We start from the raw sequence: 17,005 nt of genomic DNA on the forward strand, positions 1-17,005 counted from the left end.
ATCCCGTCGGGCGCCCGGGACGCCCCCGCGCCGGCGTCTCTCCGCGGCCCGCTCCCGGCTCGCGTCCCTCCCCTGAACTCGCCGGGGCCCTATTGTCTGGGCGCCGCCGCTCCCCGGCCCCCCCTCCCCTCCGCTCCCCTCCCCTCCCCTCCCCTCCCGCCGGCGGCCGGACGGCTGTCAAACCTGGGCGCTTCTCCGGCTCCGCGCCCCGGGTGGGAGCCCCTCCCGCCCCTCCCGCCCCTTCCCGGGCCCCGCAGCCATCCTCTCTGACCTTTGGTTCACTTTCCCGCTGTCGTGTCTTCTTGCTGATTTTTCTCTATCCTCCCAGTTGTCATCTCCTGCAACGTTAACCATCCAGGTCTCTCTCTCTCTCTCCCTTTTTGTTATTTCTTGCCATTCTCGTTTGCGTTCTCTTCTTGTTTATGTTCCTCCGTCTTGCCTCTGTCCGCTTTTCTCCCCCTGCTTCGAGTCTCCCCCCTCCCCGTCCCCCTCCCCGTCCCCCCTCCCACCGCCACCAGACACCGGCTCTGCCTTCTCCTTAATTCAGATCCCTTTTCATTCTCCTCTCTCCGCTCAAGGAAAGGGAGATCGTGCCTCATCCCAAAGCATCCAACCTGGGAGTCGGTGTGTCTTCATCCCATTTCCATGGATGGGGTCGAGGTTCGATTGTAGAAAGTAGTGCAACTGGTAAACCACCTCTCCTTACGCTCCTCTTGGGAAGAGCAGTAGAAAAAGTCGGGTTAGGTTGCCACAGAAGTGTTTAAAGTACCTGCCTCCTGTGTTACACACTGACCAGACTCTAAAAAAAATATTCATGCTTTTGTCCCTTTTACACCACATACCCTCTGGCCTAGCTTCCCATGAACTCTCACGTACTAATTTTTGTTCTTGCCATGACCAGAGGCCACTCTCCTCCCTGTCATGAGTATATAGGTTGGATTTTTATGTATTTTACGGCAAGTACTGGTGTTTTGTTTTTGTTTTTTGTTTTTGTTTTTTTACCTCTTACCTATTTAGATTGTTTCAAAGAGGAAAGGACAGTTGGGTTTTTATGTTTGCTGTTATGTTTTTGTCCCTTTTGAATGGTGGGCAAACTATGAAATGCTGTAGTTGTAACACTTTTCCTTTTTTTTTGTTTTTTGTTTTTTGTTTTGCCTTGTTTTTGTTTTTACCCAGGGAGCGCATCGTCCTATTAGTGATTCTAAATATCAAAAAGGTTTTAGGGATCTCTCTTTCCCCCGCAGTTAACACCAGGTTCGCATGCCTGATTTCCAGGCTCTGTTTCTGATCGAGCCTGTCTCAAAGGGCATTCCTATTCCTCAAGTACTGATCAGTGAAGACGGCTCCCTCGGGGGTTCTGGTGTCCACCGTGGCTGAAAGGAGAGTAAAGAGTGCGCACCTCAATGACATAGAGAGCAATAGATTCTCTTTTGTAGTTTTGTGTGTGTGTGTGTGTGTGTGTCTGTTTGAACATTATGACCACTTGTATTTGTCCGATGTGGGCGCTATACTGAAATAGAGTAGAAATAAGTTCTCAGTTAAAAAAAAAAAATCCAACATCACTGTTGCTCATTGAATGCAAAGTAGAAGGAAGAAATTTCTGTTGCAACTTTATGTGTTAAATTAAAATTATTGAATCATCTACCAAAGTGGGAAGTCAGAGGCAATGAAAAATCCTCCTGACGGAGGAGTGTGTCCTGCCCCTTCTTTATATGCTCTCTCGTGTCTTGTCCAGGGTGGTGTGCTATGAGGCACTCAGATGTTGGTTGAAAAACTTCATTAATTTGTCCTCTTAAGAATTTCAATAGTCATGTTCCAGAGCACTCAGGTGTCTTGACTTCTCAAAGACAGAAAACTATTTTCAGCTGGTGTGGAGAATTTTCTTGGTTGTTTTCAAGTTAAAACGTAAAGCATTTTGGCTACTAGCAAGTTTTAGTGCCCATCTGTTTGTTCTTTTCAAGTAGTTCTTCTTTATGTCCTTTTCCTTGATTCATGATTAAGATTGCCTGCAAAGTGTGTAGGACTTTACCTACAGATGTTGGTAATCATCATTCAAATTTCCTTAAAATTTGGCAGTTATTTTAACTTCTCATGCAATGCTTTTAAAGTTCTGTTTTATTCCCTATGCATTTTATGCATCAGAATCTAACTTTTTTTTTTTTTTTTTTTTCCTCTTGAGGTAGTGAAAAGAAAATACTGAAGAATAGGATCTCAAGATGAGTAAAAAGCCCCCAAATCGTCCTGGAATCACTTTTGAGATTGGTGCTCGTTTGGAGGCACTGGACTACTTACAAAAATGGTATGGAGAATATGGAGCTGTTGGTGGAAAGCACGACATTGGTAGCCTTAAACATGTTAGTCAGTTGCTCTTCTTTCGACTGTGGCAGAAACCTTAGCGTATTCACATTTTGAATACACATGGACATTATTTTTTTAGTTTTCTTGCCCTTCAGCAGACTCTGTAGGTTTAGCATTTCAGAGCTATATTTAATCGGGATCATTTTTTAAGGTGTTTGAGAACTGAAAATAATTACCTAAGATATGAGGTATAGAGAGATTGTCCACACTCTTTGTGTACTTCATGTAAGCTATGGTGGTGGTACGAGAGATGGAATTAATTCAGATAACCAACTTTCCCAGATTTGCATAAAACTTAATATCGATCTGTTTTCTTGGCCTGTGTCAGAGGCGATCTTTCAAAACACAGAGGATGTTGATGGTTAGCACAGTCACTATTCAACATCCCATCTAAAAATAAAGTTTACCTCCTCTTTCTCCAGGGGGTAGTGAATTAAAGGCAGGTTGTTACTGTTCCGTACTAAATGGGCAGTTCTTTCAGACCTTTTTTTATTTCTTCTGTTTTGGCCATGTGTGATGGGTTGTGAATTCAGGGTCCTGCTAGACCCTTAATAAACGGTGTAGGGATAAAACCACCACATGGGAATGAGAAAAGGAGAAACGACACGGAAGGGTCCCTAGGCCACAGTAGGGTTGACAGGGATTCCCTCTTCTAGGAAATGCTTTCCTTGTTCCCCTTAGCTGCCATCTAGTTCTTGTCCCTGGGAGGAAGTTTCCTCTTGCTGCCATTCTCAGCTCTCTCCCTGAGAGGGGCATTTGAAAGTTCCTCTTTGATCCCTGGGGTTGTCTGGGCTCTCTTGAAGCCCATTTATTTTGATGAGAGATCTGGCAGCTTAGTGACTCTGGGACTTTATCCACTAGACTTTTTGGCATTTTCTCTTGCTACAACTCCCTTAAAAACACGGTGGGCATTTTGTAAATTTGCTCTTGATTGATTTGCATTAAGTCAACCTCCTGAGTTGGCAGTGGCAGGCAGAGAAATCTTGTTTAGTCATGACATTTGACTTTAGACTGGTCTGGGGATTCTGTCTCTCAGTATGTGATTTTAGAATTCTGCATCTGTCCCTGATCCCCAGGTTAATGGGCTCTGTCTTAGGCACTGCCCTGGGACATTTTGAAACTACAGTTTCACGTGGGAAGGCAATTATTTGGCCCCATGCCTGTAAGGTGCATCTCAGGGGGGAGTTCTTTTTAGGGGACTTATTGTTAAACTCATCAGATGGAGAGTGTACATAGTACTTCTCAGGTGGGGCTTGGGAGCAGACAGTAGCATCCCTCGTCATCATGAAGCTAAAAATTATTTCCAGACATGGTGGAGTGTTCACGCGTTGGACATGCAACAAAAGATAGCAGTTTAGTTGATAATTGGCTATCTCTGGTTCTCATTTGACCAAAAGAAGCTTTTTGCTCTGAAGGCACACTGTTAAATCTCTATGTGGTATGAGAAATGATACTTCCTTTGATGCTAATCTTAATTAACTTTTCAGGTTTTTTTTTTTTTATTACTGGTTTTTGAATCACTTATTAAATCATATTAGTATATTTTCTTAGGCTTTCGAACTGACAAAGTTGTGATTGAAATAGCTTCCAGTGTTGGAAGAGCACAAAGTTTATTAGTTTCCTTAGAGATTTTCAGGGATATTAACATAATTTCGGAATTAGTAAGAAATTTGCTTCTAGTGGTGAAATATTTTCTGATTCAACAGCTGTTAAATTGATGATCCAGTAGTTAAAATAAAAAGATTATAAAAAAGAACTACTTTAAAAATCAAGCCTGAATGTACTTTTAGAGTATTTGGAATTTGAAAGAAAAAGTAATTGTAGCTGAAAGCTTTTTCATTGTCTTATGCTCTGCACCAAGGAAATTTATAAGTGCTTAGGGTGATAACAGGCATGTGTACTCATTGATGAAGTTTAGCTTTTATTTTAGTGACCCTAATAGTAATGGTCTCTTTTAAGTAAGTAAACATCAGCCAAAATAATCACATGGTAATCACTGAAACTTATCATCAACTTGACTTTTTATGAGCTCATTTATATGAAGATTTTTAGCATTCTGTCACAGTTGGAATTCAGAGTATCGTATATGCGTATTCTAGGTAGTTGAAGGAAATAACTTTTTTATCGTGACTTTGTTTATTGTTGGTAGTCTTAAGAACTAGTTAGCCTTGGGCAATTCCTTTCATTTAGTATTAAAGTACTATAGGACAACTAATTAATTGCTTAAGATTTACCTTGTTTTATATGGGCACAAGAGAAGTTCTATGAGAGACACTACTCTTAACAGATTTTATTTTTAAATGAGATACTAAACTTTATTCTTCATATCATTACTAGTTAATGGCCATTCTGTATTTCATATAAATGCTGCAAATTTTTGCTTTATATCAGGTAAAAGTGTAGAAGGATGATTCAAGTGTTGAGAAAGAAAATTTTAATATTTTTGTGAGGGGTTAGTCACTGAAAATATACTGAAATGATTCCCCTTCCTCTTCCACCCTCCCTTCCTATTTTCTTTCCTATTCTCTTCTGTTGTGTCCCTTAAGAATGCTTAACCATCCACATTTATTCAGTACAATTGGAGAAGTATTGAGTTTTTATTTGACATGAATAATTTTTGAACGATTACAGGCATTGGACAGGAAGGGACAAGCAGGAGAGCAGACGGTGCTTACTGTTTCTGCACACAAGATGATCCCAGTAAGCCATGTATCTGTTATGAAGGAAACATCATCACATATTGATATGTTACCTTTTTCAGAGAAGGGCAAAGGGAGAGTTGTGATAGTGGAGCACCCGAAATGTCAACCTGTCCTGTATGTAAAAAATGTTTCCTGTATAAAAAAGGAAAAGAGCTTTTATTGTGCCCTGGAAAGAAAGGGGTAAAGTCTAAATTAGGTGGGCAGAAATAAACTGAAATTAAGCTTCCACTTTGAGGTTTGGGGTAGATTTAATAGGAAGATGCAATCTGTTTTTCTTACGAAAAATACATTATTACTGCTTGAGCAAACCATATCACATATTTTTCAAAGTTCAGAAAGATACTTCATCTTTGAAAATACACTCTAGGGATCCCTGGGTGGCTCAGTGGTTTAGCGCCTGCCTTTGGCCCAGGGCGTGATCCTGGAGTCCCGGGATCAAGTCCCACATCAGGCTCCCAGCATGGAGCCTGCTTCTCCCTCCTCCTGTGTCTCTGCCCCCCTCTCTCTCTATATATATATATATCTATCATAAATAAATAAATCTTTTAAAAAAATATATATATATATAAAAGAAAATACACTCTACATTTTTTTTAGAGAAGTGATTTATTTTTGTTTTCAAAGTCACTTTAAAGCTACTACAGGGATCCCTGGGTGGCGCAGCGGTTTGGCGCCTGCCTTTGGCCCAGGGCGCGATCCTGGAGACCCGGGATCGAGTCCCACGTCGGGCTCCCTGGTGCATGGAGCCTGCTTCTCCCTCTGCCTGTGTCTCTGCCTCTCTCTCTCTCTGTGACTATCGTAAATAAATAATAAAAAAAAAAAAAAAAAAAAAAAAAAGCTACTACAGAAAACTCATTGGTGGTTTGATTATTTACCAATAACTAATGAATGCAGGCCCTAAGAAACCACCAAGAGGCCAGTCATCTTCAGGTCCAATATGTAGTTTTTGGATTTCCTATACTGACTAAACCTAACTCCTGCTGAGTAGTGGAGGTTGCTTAATTTTTATTTTTTATTTACTTTTGGGGCAAGGGTTGCTTAGTTTTTAAAAATGTAGTTTTACTTAAAACATAGTGTTTAGTTTCTTTTTCAACAGTCTTTAAAAGTCTTTTTAATGTTTACAGATAACACAACCATCTTGGATCTTACCTCCATCATATTTTCTATCGCACCCCTAACATTCGAATAGTGACATATCAGATTTATAGTCTCTTGAATGCAGTAGCATCATAAGAATGAAAAAGGATACAGGTTGTTGATACAGGAGTGTATTTGGGGAAAGGGAAAGTTTAGAGTTGAAGTTCTATTGGAGATACTGTAAGTAGATTCTAAAGATAAAAGAGGTTCAAAGTTAGACTGTCACTTGCTGGTCCTGTAAATATGGGGAACCTCTCGATTTCAGTTGGGTTATTGGTAAAATGGAAGCACTGTTACTGGCTTTTACATAGGGGGTTATTTTAAGGATCAAATAATGTACTTAAACTTCAAATTCTACAAAATACATAATTATAAAGCACTGAGGTAAATGCAAGAGAAGAGGGAGAGCTGAAAAAGAAATCTTTGAGAATCTGAACACTTTAAGTGTATAAGTTTTTAAACATAATTTTATTTATTTATTTTTTTAAAGATTTTATTTATTCATGAGACAGAGAGAGAGAGGGAGAGGCAGAGGCAGAGGCAGAGACACAGACACAGGCAGAGGGAGAAGCAGGCTCCGTGCAGGGAGCCTGATGTGGGACTCGATCCCGGAACTCCAAGATCATACCCTGGGCCAGGGGCAGGCGCTAAATAGCTGAGCCACCCAGGGATCCCCTTAAACGTAGTTTTAGTATTGACATGAGAATGGCCTGGAATGTAGAAGAAAATCATGTCGTTGTAGCTGGCTATAAACCATCTTTTTGAGGTGATAAAATCTTTTTGTTTCTGCGGAGCTTCATAGTTTACGAAGTACTCTTGCAGATATCCTATCTAATCATTCTGAATACTGTTCAGTGAGAAAAGTGTTAAACTGGTTTGGACTACTGATTTAACTTCCATCTTTTGATTGAAAATAGTTACTCTATAGCAAGTGACCTAGTTATGAAAATAAAACAAATCTAGTAATATGCCCCAAATATTTGAAATACAGAGTTAATACATTCAGATGAGTTATGCTCTTCTGACCTTTTTTGGGGGGGAATATTTCTAGTTCTCTTCTAGATCTAAAGGAAAGGAAAATGAAAAATAAAATGTAGAGATGTCTCCAAGTATCAGAGTTTGATAGAACAGTGTAAATTTGAATTGGCAAATGCTGTTTCCACACATGGGGAGTTTTTTTGAATTATATGGAACATTTGCAAATGTGAGTTTTTAAAATGTTCATGAACAGAATTTTAATAGCGTGGGAAAAATTGAGGAAATTTGGATTGTAACAAATACAAATGCTTTCTAATTTGATTAAAGTACATATTTTCTGAATAAAAAGGGTTGCTTTTTTCTAACTGAATTTATTCAGAGGCAAACATTAATAGAAATAAGTTGTGTTATCTATATTTAGAGTAGAAGAGTCCTCCCAAAAAGTAGTTTGTGGATCAAATTTAAAAGCCAGATATTTTTAAATTACATTAGGTGAGTTTGAAATATGTAGAAACCTTAAGTACTTTTAAAATAGGAAATCTTTTGAATCAAAGATTCATATTTATATATGAATAAAATCTTTATATGTTTGGCTTTCCTAACTGAATATTTGAAAAAGATTGATTCGTATTTTTGAGTCACTACCTGTCTTTGAAAGCCTAGTTTTAGCTGTAGACTCAGAAAAATATACAATTGCATTTATATACCTAAAATATTGAATTATCTATTATGAGTGGTCATAGGAAACTTATCCATGGTCTCCATCCAGATTAAGGACTCTTCTAGTAGAGAATTTCAAATTGAAATCTATATGATGTGGGTTTTTTTTTTCTTTAATTCTGAGATTTTTACATTCAGAAAGTCACAGATTTTGAATTTTAAGATCTAAGTGAGCTCCGTTTAATCATCAAGCATCAGTGCACATTGTAGTTACTTAATTTTTAACATTTTTAACCAAAAAAAGCCCTATAAACTTTTAGTGGTAAAGGTCACTTTCTCCTTCCTCTCTCCTCAAAATATGTTGAAAGCTAGGTTAGAAGTGGGTCAGAGTACGTGTATTTATTGTAAAACACGCCTGGTTGTTGTTCTTACTCTATTATTCTTCCTTCTGTTATATTCATTTTCTATAGAGCTCTTTCCTTTCTGCTCAGTTTTTGCTTATCCTAGTTTTCTTGGAAGACGACAGAAAAGGAATATTGGAAAAACTACATTTAACTGGAACTCAGATTATGTAGGTTCTAGGTGCCATGAACTGTGTGACTTTGGAGAGTTATTCCTCTGCTTTAATGTCCTTGAAATGAGGGTGTGACATATTAGGTGATATTTCAGGTCCCTTGAATTAGAAACTCAGATCTACTTTCCATGTATTCAGGTATGATAGATTTTTTAATCTCACTTTTAGCTGGCTCATTAACACAGACTTGAGGCACAAGTAAGATACAAGTCATACATAGTTTCCTCAAAACTGCTGGTCACTAAAAAAAGAAAAATGAGTTGAAAAAGTAGAGAAAGATGAATCTAGTTTGTAACAAAAATAATAGTTTTGAAGGTTGGAGTGTAGTGGTATTGGGCACGTTGTTACCCTTTCTCCAACCTGTTCTCCCACTCATTTAAATACTTTCATTGTTTAATTTTGAAATTACTTACTATCATAACTATTGACTTAGAAAAGTATATTTAACCAGTAGGATGCTTTAACTCCTTAACTTTTCACATGGTAACAATTCACTAATTGATTCTTTTACAAAGTTCATTGATGCTGTAGTTTTGAAAGTGATTCAGGTGAAGTCCGGAAGAGTGATTCTCAAACTTTAGCTTCCTCAGATTCACTGAAACATAGGTCACTGGGCTAACATCCCAAACTTCTGATTCAGTAGGTCTGAAGTGGGGCCCAGTAGTTTGCATTTCTAAAAAGTTTCCCAGTGATGCTGATGCTGCAGGTCTGGGGACCTCAGGAGAACCACTGGTCTTGAGCGTATACAGAATTATTAACCCAAAGATAAAGTTTTTTAGTTGGATAGCAATGGAAATATCCAGAATGATTTTTGAATTTATATTCTGTTTTTATTTACGTTAGTTGTAAGAAGTAAAATGTAAATACAGAGCAAAGTGATGGATGATTCAAACAAACAAAAAAAATTTTTTTTTGCTGTTTCTCAGTAAAATAGAGCATACTGACCTCTATGTACTTTGATGGGCTTCAGTTCTCTTGCTCTTCTGCTTTCTGAGATCACCACTACATGACTGGGTAGTTGGGATTTAGATCCTTTTTACTAAGGGTGAGAGGAAGACAGACTGTCCCTGGTTATAGTTAATTGTGGATTGCCGTTGCGAGATTGTAACTTCTATAATGATTCAGATATGCAGAAAATATTCATTATATCACTTGAATTTTATAAGAAGCCTGTCAAGTATGGGATGATCTTTACCAATTTAGAAATGACAGACCTAAGGTTTGGAGATATTTGGTGTTTTATTCCAGTTCATCATCTAGTCAGAAAAGTCATCTTATAGCCAGGTTCCTTTTTTTTTTTTTTTTAATTCTTTTTTTAAATTTTTATTTATTTATGATAGTCACAGAGAGAGAGAGAGAGAGAGAGAGAGGCAGAGACATAGGCAGAGAGAGAAGCAGGCTCCATGCACCGGGAGCCCATGTGGGATTCGATCCCGGGTCTCCAGGATCGCGCCCTGGGCCAAAGGCAGGCGCCAAACTGCTGTGCCACCCAGGGATCCCCAGGTTCTTTTGACTCTAAGTGTGCGGATCTCGTTACCATAACTTATTGCCTCATATGGACACCCTCAAGTCTGAGCCTCAGCTTCAGGGAGTAAATGGGCTCAGCATTCATAGGCTATCTTAATTCCTGAGCTTCTTTAGTAATATGTATCTATCTAGTGTTTAGAAGGACCCTGAGAGTCCAGCTTGCCAATGTCATTCTTATTCCACTGAATTAGCTTTTGCAAGGCAGGTTAATTTCAGGTCTGTCTGTCCTAGAAACTCTTCCTTCTTAAGTTTACCTTTGAATCAAGCCTTCAAGCTGATGGTTTCTTAGCCTCTTTCAGAAATATATAGTACTATAAAGTCCAGGAACCTTGGGATTATTGTGCTGTGTGGTGTGTGTGTGTGTTCATATAATGGCAGGGATTGGACCAAAAGAGAAGACAGTTTTATTTGCTTTTCTGACATTTGGTTGGAGGTCAGCTATCGTATGTATGTCATATGCATCTAACTGTTTATGACCTCATTCCTGCTGAATATTATCACTGTATTGGGAGATTCTACACCTGGCACATTAAAGTAGATGATGCTTTATTTTGTAATGGGGAGTTGATCAGAGCCATTAGTTGGGAAATAATTTATTTGTGACGATAATGAATTCTAATAAAAAGAATGTTTACTAATTCTAGTTTTGTTGAGTAGATAGAACTGGTATCTACAGATTCTGAAAAGTTTTTGTTTTTAATTGATTTTTTAAGTGAAGGAGGAAGTATTGAGTTTTAAATATCAGTATTAAAATATTTTTAAAAGAAAAGTTAACAATATTGAAAAGACAGTTTTACTATTCTTCATAAGGCTCCCAGTTTTTAGTATTTTTAGATGTCTTTTTATTTTGAAGAATTACTAACTATCCTTATTGTCACCTCCCATAGATCATTAGCACGTAGAACTTTTCTTTTTATTAAATTGGAAATTGATGTCGGTATTATGTTATTTCACTAATTTCAATGAACTCAACTTTGAGAGAATTGTTGCAGTGAATTTGAAGAAAATTTGGATATTTAATATTTGATGTGTCTTAAAACTCTATTTTTTCCATTGCCAAAAAGCTAACTTCCTTTAATTAAAAATGAATCTGTTTCTAGTACATCGTGGTTTGCTCAGGTACCAAAGTATAAGCTACTCACATGAAATGATTTTACTCCTAAAGATACCCAGCAAAGCTTTTTGAATTTTGGCCGGTTGGTAAAGAATGAACCCAAAGTTTTGGGGGATCTCATGAGATGTGGTTACTATTCAGAAAATTTTGGCAAATGAGTTTTGACCTATGAGTTGAAAACTAAGTATAGGATTATATTTGTCAAACTAGATTAGTAAATATTTTTAAAGTCACTTAGTGTTTTTCTTAGTCGAATCGCAAACCATACCTTAGATTCCTATCTTTTGGGGGTTGGGAGGGGCAAAGGGAGGAGATTGAGAATCTTAAGCAGTTTCCATTCTCAGCATGGACCCCCATGTGGGGCTTGATCTCACAACTATGAGATCATAGCCTGAGCCAAAACTGAGTTGGATGCCTGACCAACTGAGCCACCTAGGTGCCCCTAGATTCTTAAGTTTTAAATTTATATTGTAAAAACTTTGAAACATCTTAAAAGTTAAGCTACTTTCTTTTCTCAGACTCTTTAATTTTAATGCAATGTTTCATACTTAGGCATAGTTGAGATATAGTATGCTTTTTTTGAGAAATTTTAATAATAAAACGAGCCTTTTTATGCATAGATGTTTATTTTGTGCTGTATAATAAAAGCTGTTTTCTGTACTCTTGGCCTAACAAAAACTGACTTCAGATATTTTGTATCAAAAGTCCTTATATATTTAAAAAAAAAAAAAGTCCTTATATAAAATTGAATTTGCAAGAAAAAAATAAACATAATCTGATTCTCATATTATTTTTGTTTTCAGTACCTCTTGGTAAGAGCACCCTATTCTATATGTGTGCAGTAAGTGTGATAGGAGCTAAATATAACTTGGCAAGATGCAGAATATATATTGAATGTAAGCATAGTCTTTAAGGACAGACACTCAACCTCAGTTCAGGGATCTGCTGCCTAAATACCTATTTTTGCTTGAATAAATTACATAAGGGATCAGAGCCTCTATGACCTCCTCTCTTCAATAACCAGGAGCAGTAGTACCTAATTCAAAAAAGTTCTTTGAGGATTAAGCAAGACAATGCTTGTTAAAAGCTTATCATGGCTTTTGCCACATTGTAGGCTCTTAGTAAACATTAGCTTTAATTATAATAATAGCATGAATATTGGTTATTCTAAATAGAAATGAGTCTACATGGGAGAAGAGTCACTGCAAATCCTTAAAACTTCGATCAACAGGCATATAAACGTCTGTAACTACCTGTAGTGGTATAATAATTTTTTAAGTGCTAAATATTAAGAAACAGAAACTAAGTGGACCTCAACCTGCTGGAGTTTTGAATTTTGTGACAAAATTAAGTAACAAGGAGTTTGGTCCTGTTAGTCTGAACTAAATATATGAAGTCACAAACTTCTGGTACGAAACTGGTGGCATTTTTTTGGGTAGGTAGAGTAGTAAATTTTTTATAGTGGTGGGAGATGGTAATGAGTAGATAGGTGTAGGCACTGTGATTGGTTAGAATTGACTGAAAGAAGGTAGGGATGGCAGGAGATTGAGGTGCTAGGGAGGTAGATAGCAGTAGGAGTTTGAATCTGGGGGTCTGAAATGAAACCTTAATTTGAAATGTGGCATCAAGGCTCTAAAAGAAAACATGTGGCTAACTCTGACCCTACCTGTTCTTTGCTGCAAAGGTGTGGACAGATAGGCAGCAGGGTGGTCTGGCAGCTTCTACTGAACATGTGTCTTGGGGGTGGACATCTCTGAAAAGAGGACAGTGGGGATGATGTGATGGGATGCTTAGAATTCAGTGTTGGAGAAGATGTGATTTTGACATATAAACTAGTCTCTGAATGTTCTGGAAAGTCTAGATTCTTTTATACTTCATTTTGGGATGTCAAGTTTGAATTAATCAAAAGAGTTTTGTTTTCAGTGTATTCTTCAAGTGTGAAATAAATTAACATGCAGTAACTAAAAGCACTTCCTCTAAAAATACTATAATAGTACTAGATGACATTGTTCTTGGAGTTTAATCGGTGAGTTTATTGGGTGAGAGAATGCTTTTGAAAATTACAAAGTGTAATATAAATTTAAAACGCTTCCAGAAGCTAAAATTTAAAAGGTTGCTATGCTGTAAGAATATTATGTTTGCTTTGGATTACATTTTACATTAATTTTTATTATTTAACACATAATCCTCTTTCTGACGATTATATGTGAGGGAGTTCTTAACTCTATATTTTTAGTTCTTCTAATGTATCTTAGTCATTTTTTATGATACTTATGTTAGAGGTCCTTGCTTATGAAGTCCTTATCCACAGAACCGTTTTGAGTTACTAATCCTAACTCCCTAAATTTCTCTAACGTTTAAATTATGTGTAAGTCAGATTTCAAGTGTGTTTCACTTTTTACTAATTAAAGACCTACTTATCTAGTAGAACATCTAATTTAAGTATTCTTTCTGTGTGCTACTGAAATTTATCTTGACTGTTTGAGCTATAACATTGTATTATAATTGTGGTAACTTATTCGATTTTCTTTTTCTCCCCCCCTCTGTCCTGAATTTGAGTTTATTGATTGGAATAATACTGTTATTTGTAGGTTTATTCCTACTTCAGTGTTTGGCACATAGTGAATTAGAGACTCATTGTTTACTGAGTTAAATGAAACAAATGAGAAACTGTTAATTTTTAAATTTATATAACTTACAAATTTTATTATTTTATCAATATAAACAAATGACTTATTTAAAATAATTTGAATAACTATTGGGGCAAGTTTTTAAAATACTTTGCCTTTTTGTAGGAGGGGGGCACGGGCATCAAGGTGGCACAGTTGGTTAAGTTAGGGACTCTTGATTTCCATTCAGGTCGTGATGTCAGGGTCATGAAATGGAGCCCCACATCAGGCTCCTCATTCAGCAGAGAGTCTGCTTCAGGATCCTCTTTTTTTCCTCTGTCCTCCCTCTTTTCCCTCCCTCCACTCACATGCACATGCGCTCATGCTCTCTCTCAAGTAAATCTTTTTAAAAAATAAAATACTTTGCCTTTTTAATTAATGTGGCATTTCTCAGAGCGAATCCTGTTAGTCTTTAGGACATTAATAATGTTGTCTGACCTTATTCAGTGGATTGCTACCCATCAGTGAGTAGTTCACAACTCCGTCCTGTAGCTTAAGTCCAGGAGATCCTAGGGCATAAGTGTATCAAGGAATTTCTCTTGTCATTTCCTCATGGTTGACTTTCTTATCAATGCAGGTAAAACTGGCTATATCAAATAGGATGGCAAATCAGAATGAGTTCAAATAATGTTTGTTTTACTGTTAATATATTGAATATAACTTTTTTAAATAGCTACCTGCCCATTATTTCTTTTTTCTTCGAACATTAATGGGATACCTATAGTATGTGTTAATAGATAATCTTGCCTACCAGAAAGATTTTTGTGTTAATCATGGATCCCTTTGAAAATCTGATTAAAATACATTGAATATACTGCATCAGTTCCCTACAGTATGTCCTGGGGGTGTAGTCTCCTGATTTAGTGAGTGAATCGGGACCTGCCCATGTAAATTGATAACTGTAGGGAACTGATGCAGTATATTCAATGTGTAACCAACCTCTTTGGTTAGTATTTGGTTCTTTGATGGGTTGTGGATTTGATCTTGAATCCATACTCTGATGAACAGTCTTCTACAAGTGGAACCAGTAACAGTGTTAAAATGCTGATATTCTCAGATGAGGCATTAAAGCATTATAAGCGTTCAGAGAAGATGAAAATAATTTTGGTTCTTGATAATAGGTTTGTTCTACTCAGTAATTATAGCCACAGTTTAACCTGACCATTATTGGACTTTGACCACACTAATTCAGAAAGGGTCCTGAGGAATCAATGGACGGATTATGGTGGTAGAGTTGCATGTATGAAGATTCCATGAAATTCAGCAAAGATCATTGTAAAATCTTCTCAGTATTTCTGAATTCTATTTGTTTCCATTTGGCCTCATAACCAGTTCTTACTAAGTTTGCTTATTACACTTGCTAGGAATCAAGTGTAAAAGACATTAGACCTAGGCAAACCTAGAACAATGAAGGCAACCCCTTGTTTTCCACACAAGTAAATATAAGTTAAGCAATGCATGCATTTCAGACTGGGATTATAGTCGGAAAGGTCCATAGTGAACATTTTATGATATTTTGCAGTAACAGATTATAATGGTAAGAGAGCTCTGTATAGAATTCTGGCACTGGGGAATCACACTTCCATCTCTTTCTTTTGAACCCCTTAAGAAATGCCAAGCCAAATGCCAAGTATTTCTTTTTCTTCTTTCATTTTTTTGACTCTGAAACCCCAGTCTCCCACTTCTGAGATCTTTTCCCATCATAAATATTGGAGACTCAGCCTAATCATTGTTCTTTAACAGTTTTCCGTGATTTAGCATTTTAAAAGATGACAAAACAAAAGCATCATCACAAAAAAAAAAAGCATCATCACTACATCTTCCAAATTCAGTATGAAAAGTTTTATGTTCCATTCATATTCAATTATAATAAAACATAAATTGTGTATCAAAATAGTGTTGCTTTCAGTCAAGATAGAAGGCATTTGTGAATACGTTTGTTCAGTATTTTTCATTCACTGTGTATCAAAGCATTATTACTTTGGGCCATTTGTTAGAACAGGAAAATCATTTCACTGTATAGGACTATATGTTAAGTTGCCATTTTGTGCATTTTACATGATAGCAAAGATTTTAATGTTAGGGTTTTTTTCCTAAGGCAAACCAAAGTACGGGATTTCCTGTTGTTTGTACAGTGATGGGGTGTTTCATCAGTTTGGTATTACAGAGCCCCTCACTTTGAACCTAGCTACTGAGTCCAGTCTGATGTCCCAGTATTCTCCTTTATTCACCCTACTGCTGATCGTGTAGTCTAGCCAAAGGGACCGGTTTCCTTGAACTGCCCCTCCAGCCTTTGATCAAGAGGTTCTTAAGGACAGAGACCTCATTATCTGACTGATTGCCTAACCTTGGTTTTAAGTAAATGAACATTGACTAACTGGAAGTGTGTGCACTTTACCTTTTTTGTACCTTGTTTATTAAGTCTAAATCCTAGAAGTCCCTTACCAAGACCAACGTAGATGACATCTACCAAGAACATTCAGTGAACTCCCCAATTTTCTCTCTTATTAATAGCATCTTATATGAACTTCTTGTATATACTAACCAGTTCACCATATATGATATAATTACTTTGATGTAGACCTTATCCCATTTCTGCTATAGGCTTTTGTGCCAGTTGGTTTTGGCTGTGAATACTCTACCATGTGTATTCTTGGACAGTCTTCATCTGTTACATGGGGACTGTGTTATCTATACCTTGGATGGTTACCAGGATCCAAAGAGACAAGGTATATAAGGAGCAGTTGACACTCGGTAAGGAAAGAACATAGAGCCTAACATACATGTGAATATTCTGATTCTTCTTTCTCCTTGTCAGACTCTCAGCTAAGTTCCTTGAAGGTAGGAGTTAATGATATTTCCTTTTTCTGTACCAACAGTGCCTGGCAAGTGTCTTAATCTTATTAGATGCCCAAATACATATGAAATGAATGAACAGAAACTTAGTCATTCTTGACAATGGTAATATTTATGGCACTTTTATTTAAGATTCAAAATTTGATTAGTGGATATTGTAAGGATTAAAATAGATAATCTTGTGTATTAGTGTTACTTCATTCTTGGCCTTCATCCAAAGTTTACCTATCAATCTCTTGGTATTTATATAAAGAGTATATAACATGCTATAAATTATTCTGAAGCAGTTCCCCAAAATATAATTTTTAGTTTGGTGGTTAACATCAGGCATCCTGTCAGTGAACAGAGTTTGAAGTATTTTAGGAAACTATAAGTTACTTAAAAATGCAATCCAGATTTAAACGATTTGAACTTACTTGGATTCTGACTC

At 37.0% G+C, this 17,005-nt stretch overlaps 2 protein-coding genes across 19 annotated transcripts in view; one reads left to right on the plus strand and one right to left on the minus strand.

Moving 5' to 3' along the window:
• The window catches only part of TMEM71 (transmembrane protein 71), a 44,835-nt gene extending 44,084 nt beyond the window's left edge, over positions 1-751 (minus strand). For 3 of the 5 annotated variants that reach the window (XM_035713402.2, XM_035713147.2, XM_025450930.3), the window contains exon 1: positions 272-470. The gene's annotated coding sequence lies outside the window, so the exon portion shown is untranslated. Of the gene's footprint in view, positions 1-271; positions 471-614 lie in introns of those variants that run through there. The other 2 variants (XM_035713187.2, XM_035713047.2) reach the window with 1 other exon arrangement.
• PHF20L1 (PHD finger protein 20 like 1) overlaps positions 1-17,005 on the plus strand; it is an 83,602-nt gene that overhangs the window by 320 nt on the left and 66,277 nt on the right. For 10 of the 14 annotated variants that reach the window (XM_049092756.1, XM_049092755.1, XM_049092742.1 and 7 more), the window contains exon 2: positions 2,180-2,299. The exons of 1 other annotated variant lie outside the window; for it this stretch is intronic. In XM_049092756.1, the coding sequence (XP_048948713.1) occupies positions 2,217-2,299 (83 nt within the window). In that variant the 5' untranslated portion in view covers positions 2,180-2,216. Of the gene's footprint in view, positions 1-572; positions 688-2,179; positions 2,300-17,005 lie in introns of those variants that run through there. 3 more of the 14 variants (XM_049092745.1, XM_049092746.1, XM_049092744.1) reach the window with 3 other exon arrangements.

Source organism: Canis lupus, chromosome 13, assembly GCF_003254725.2.
Source record: "Canis lupus dingo isolate Sandy chromosome 13, ASM325472v2, whole genome shotgun sequence".
Taxonomy (NCBI): Eukaryota; Metazoa; Chordata; class Mammalia; order Carnivora; family Canidae; genus Canis; species Canis lupus.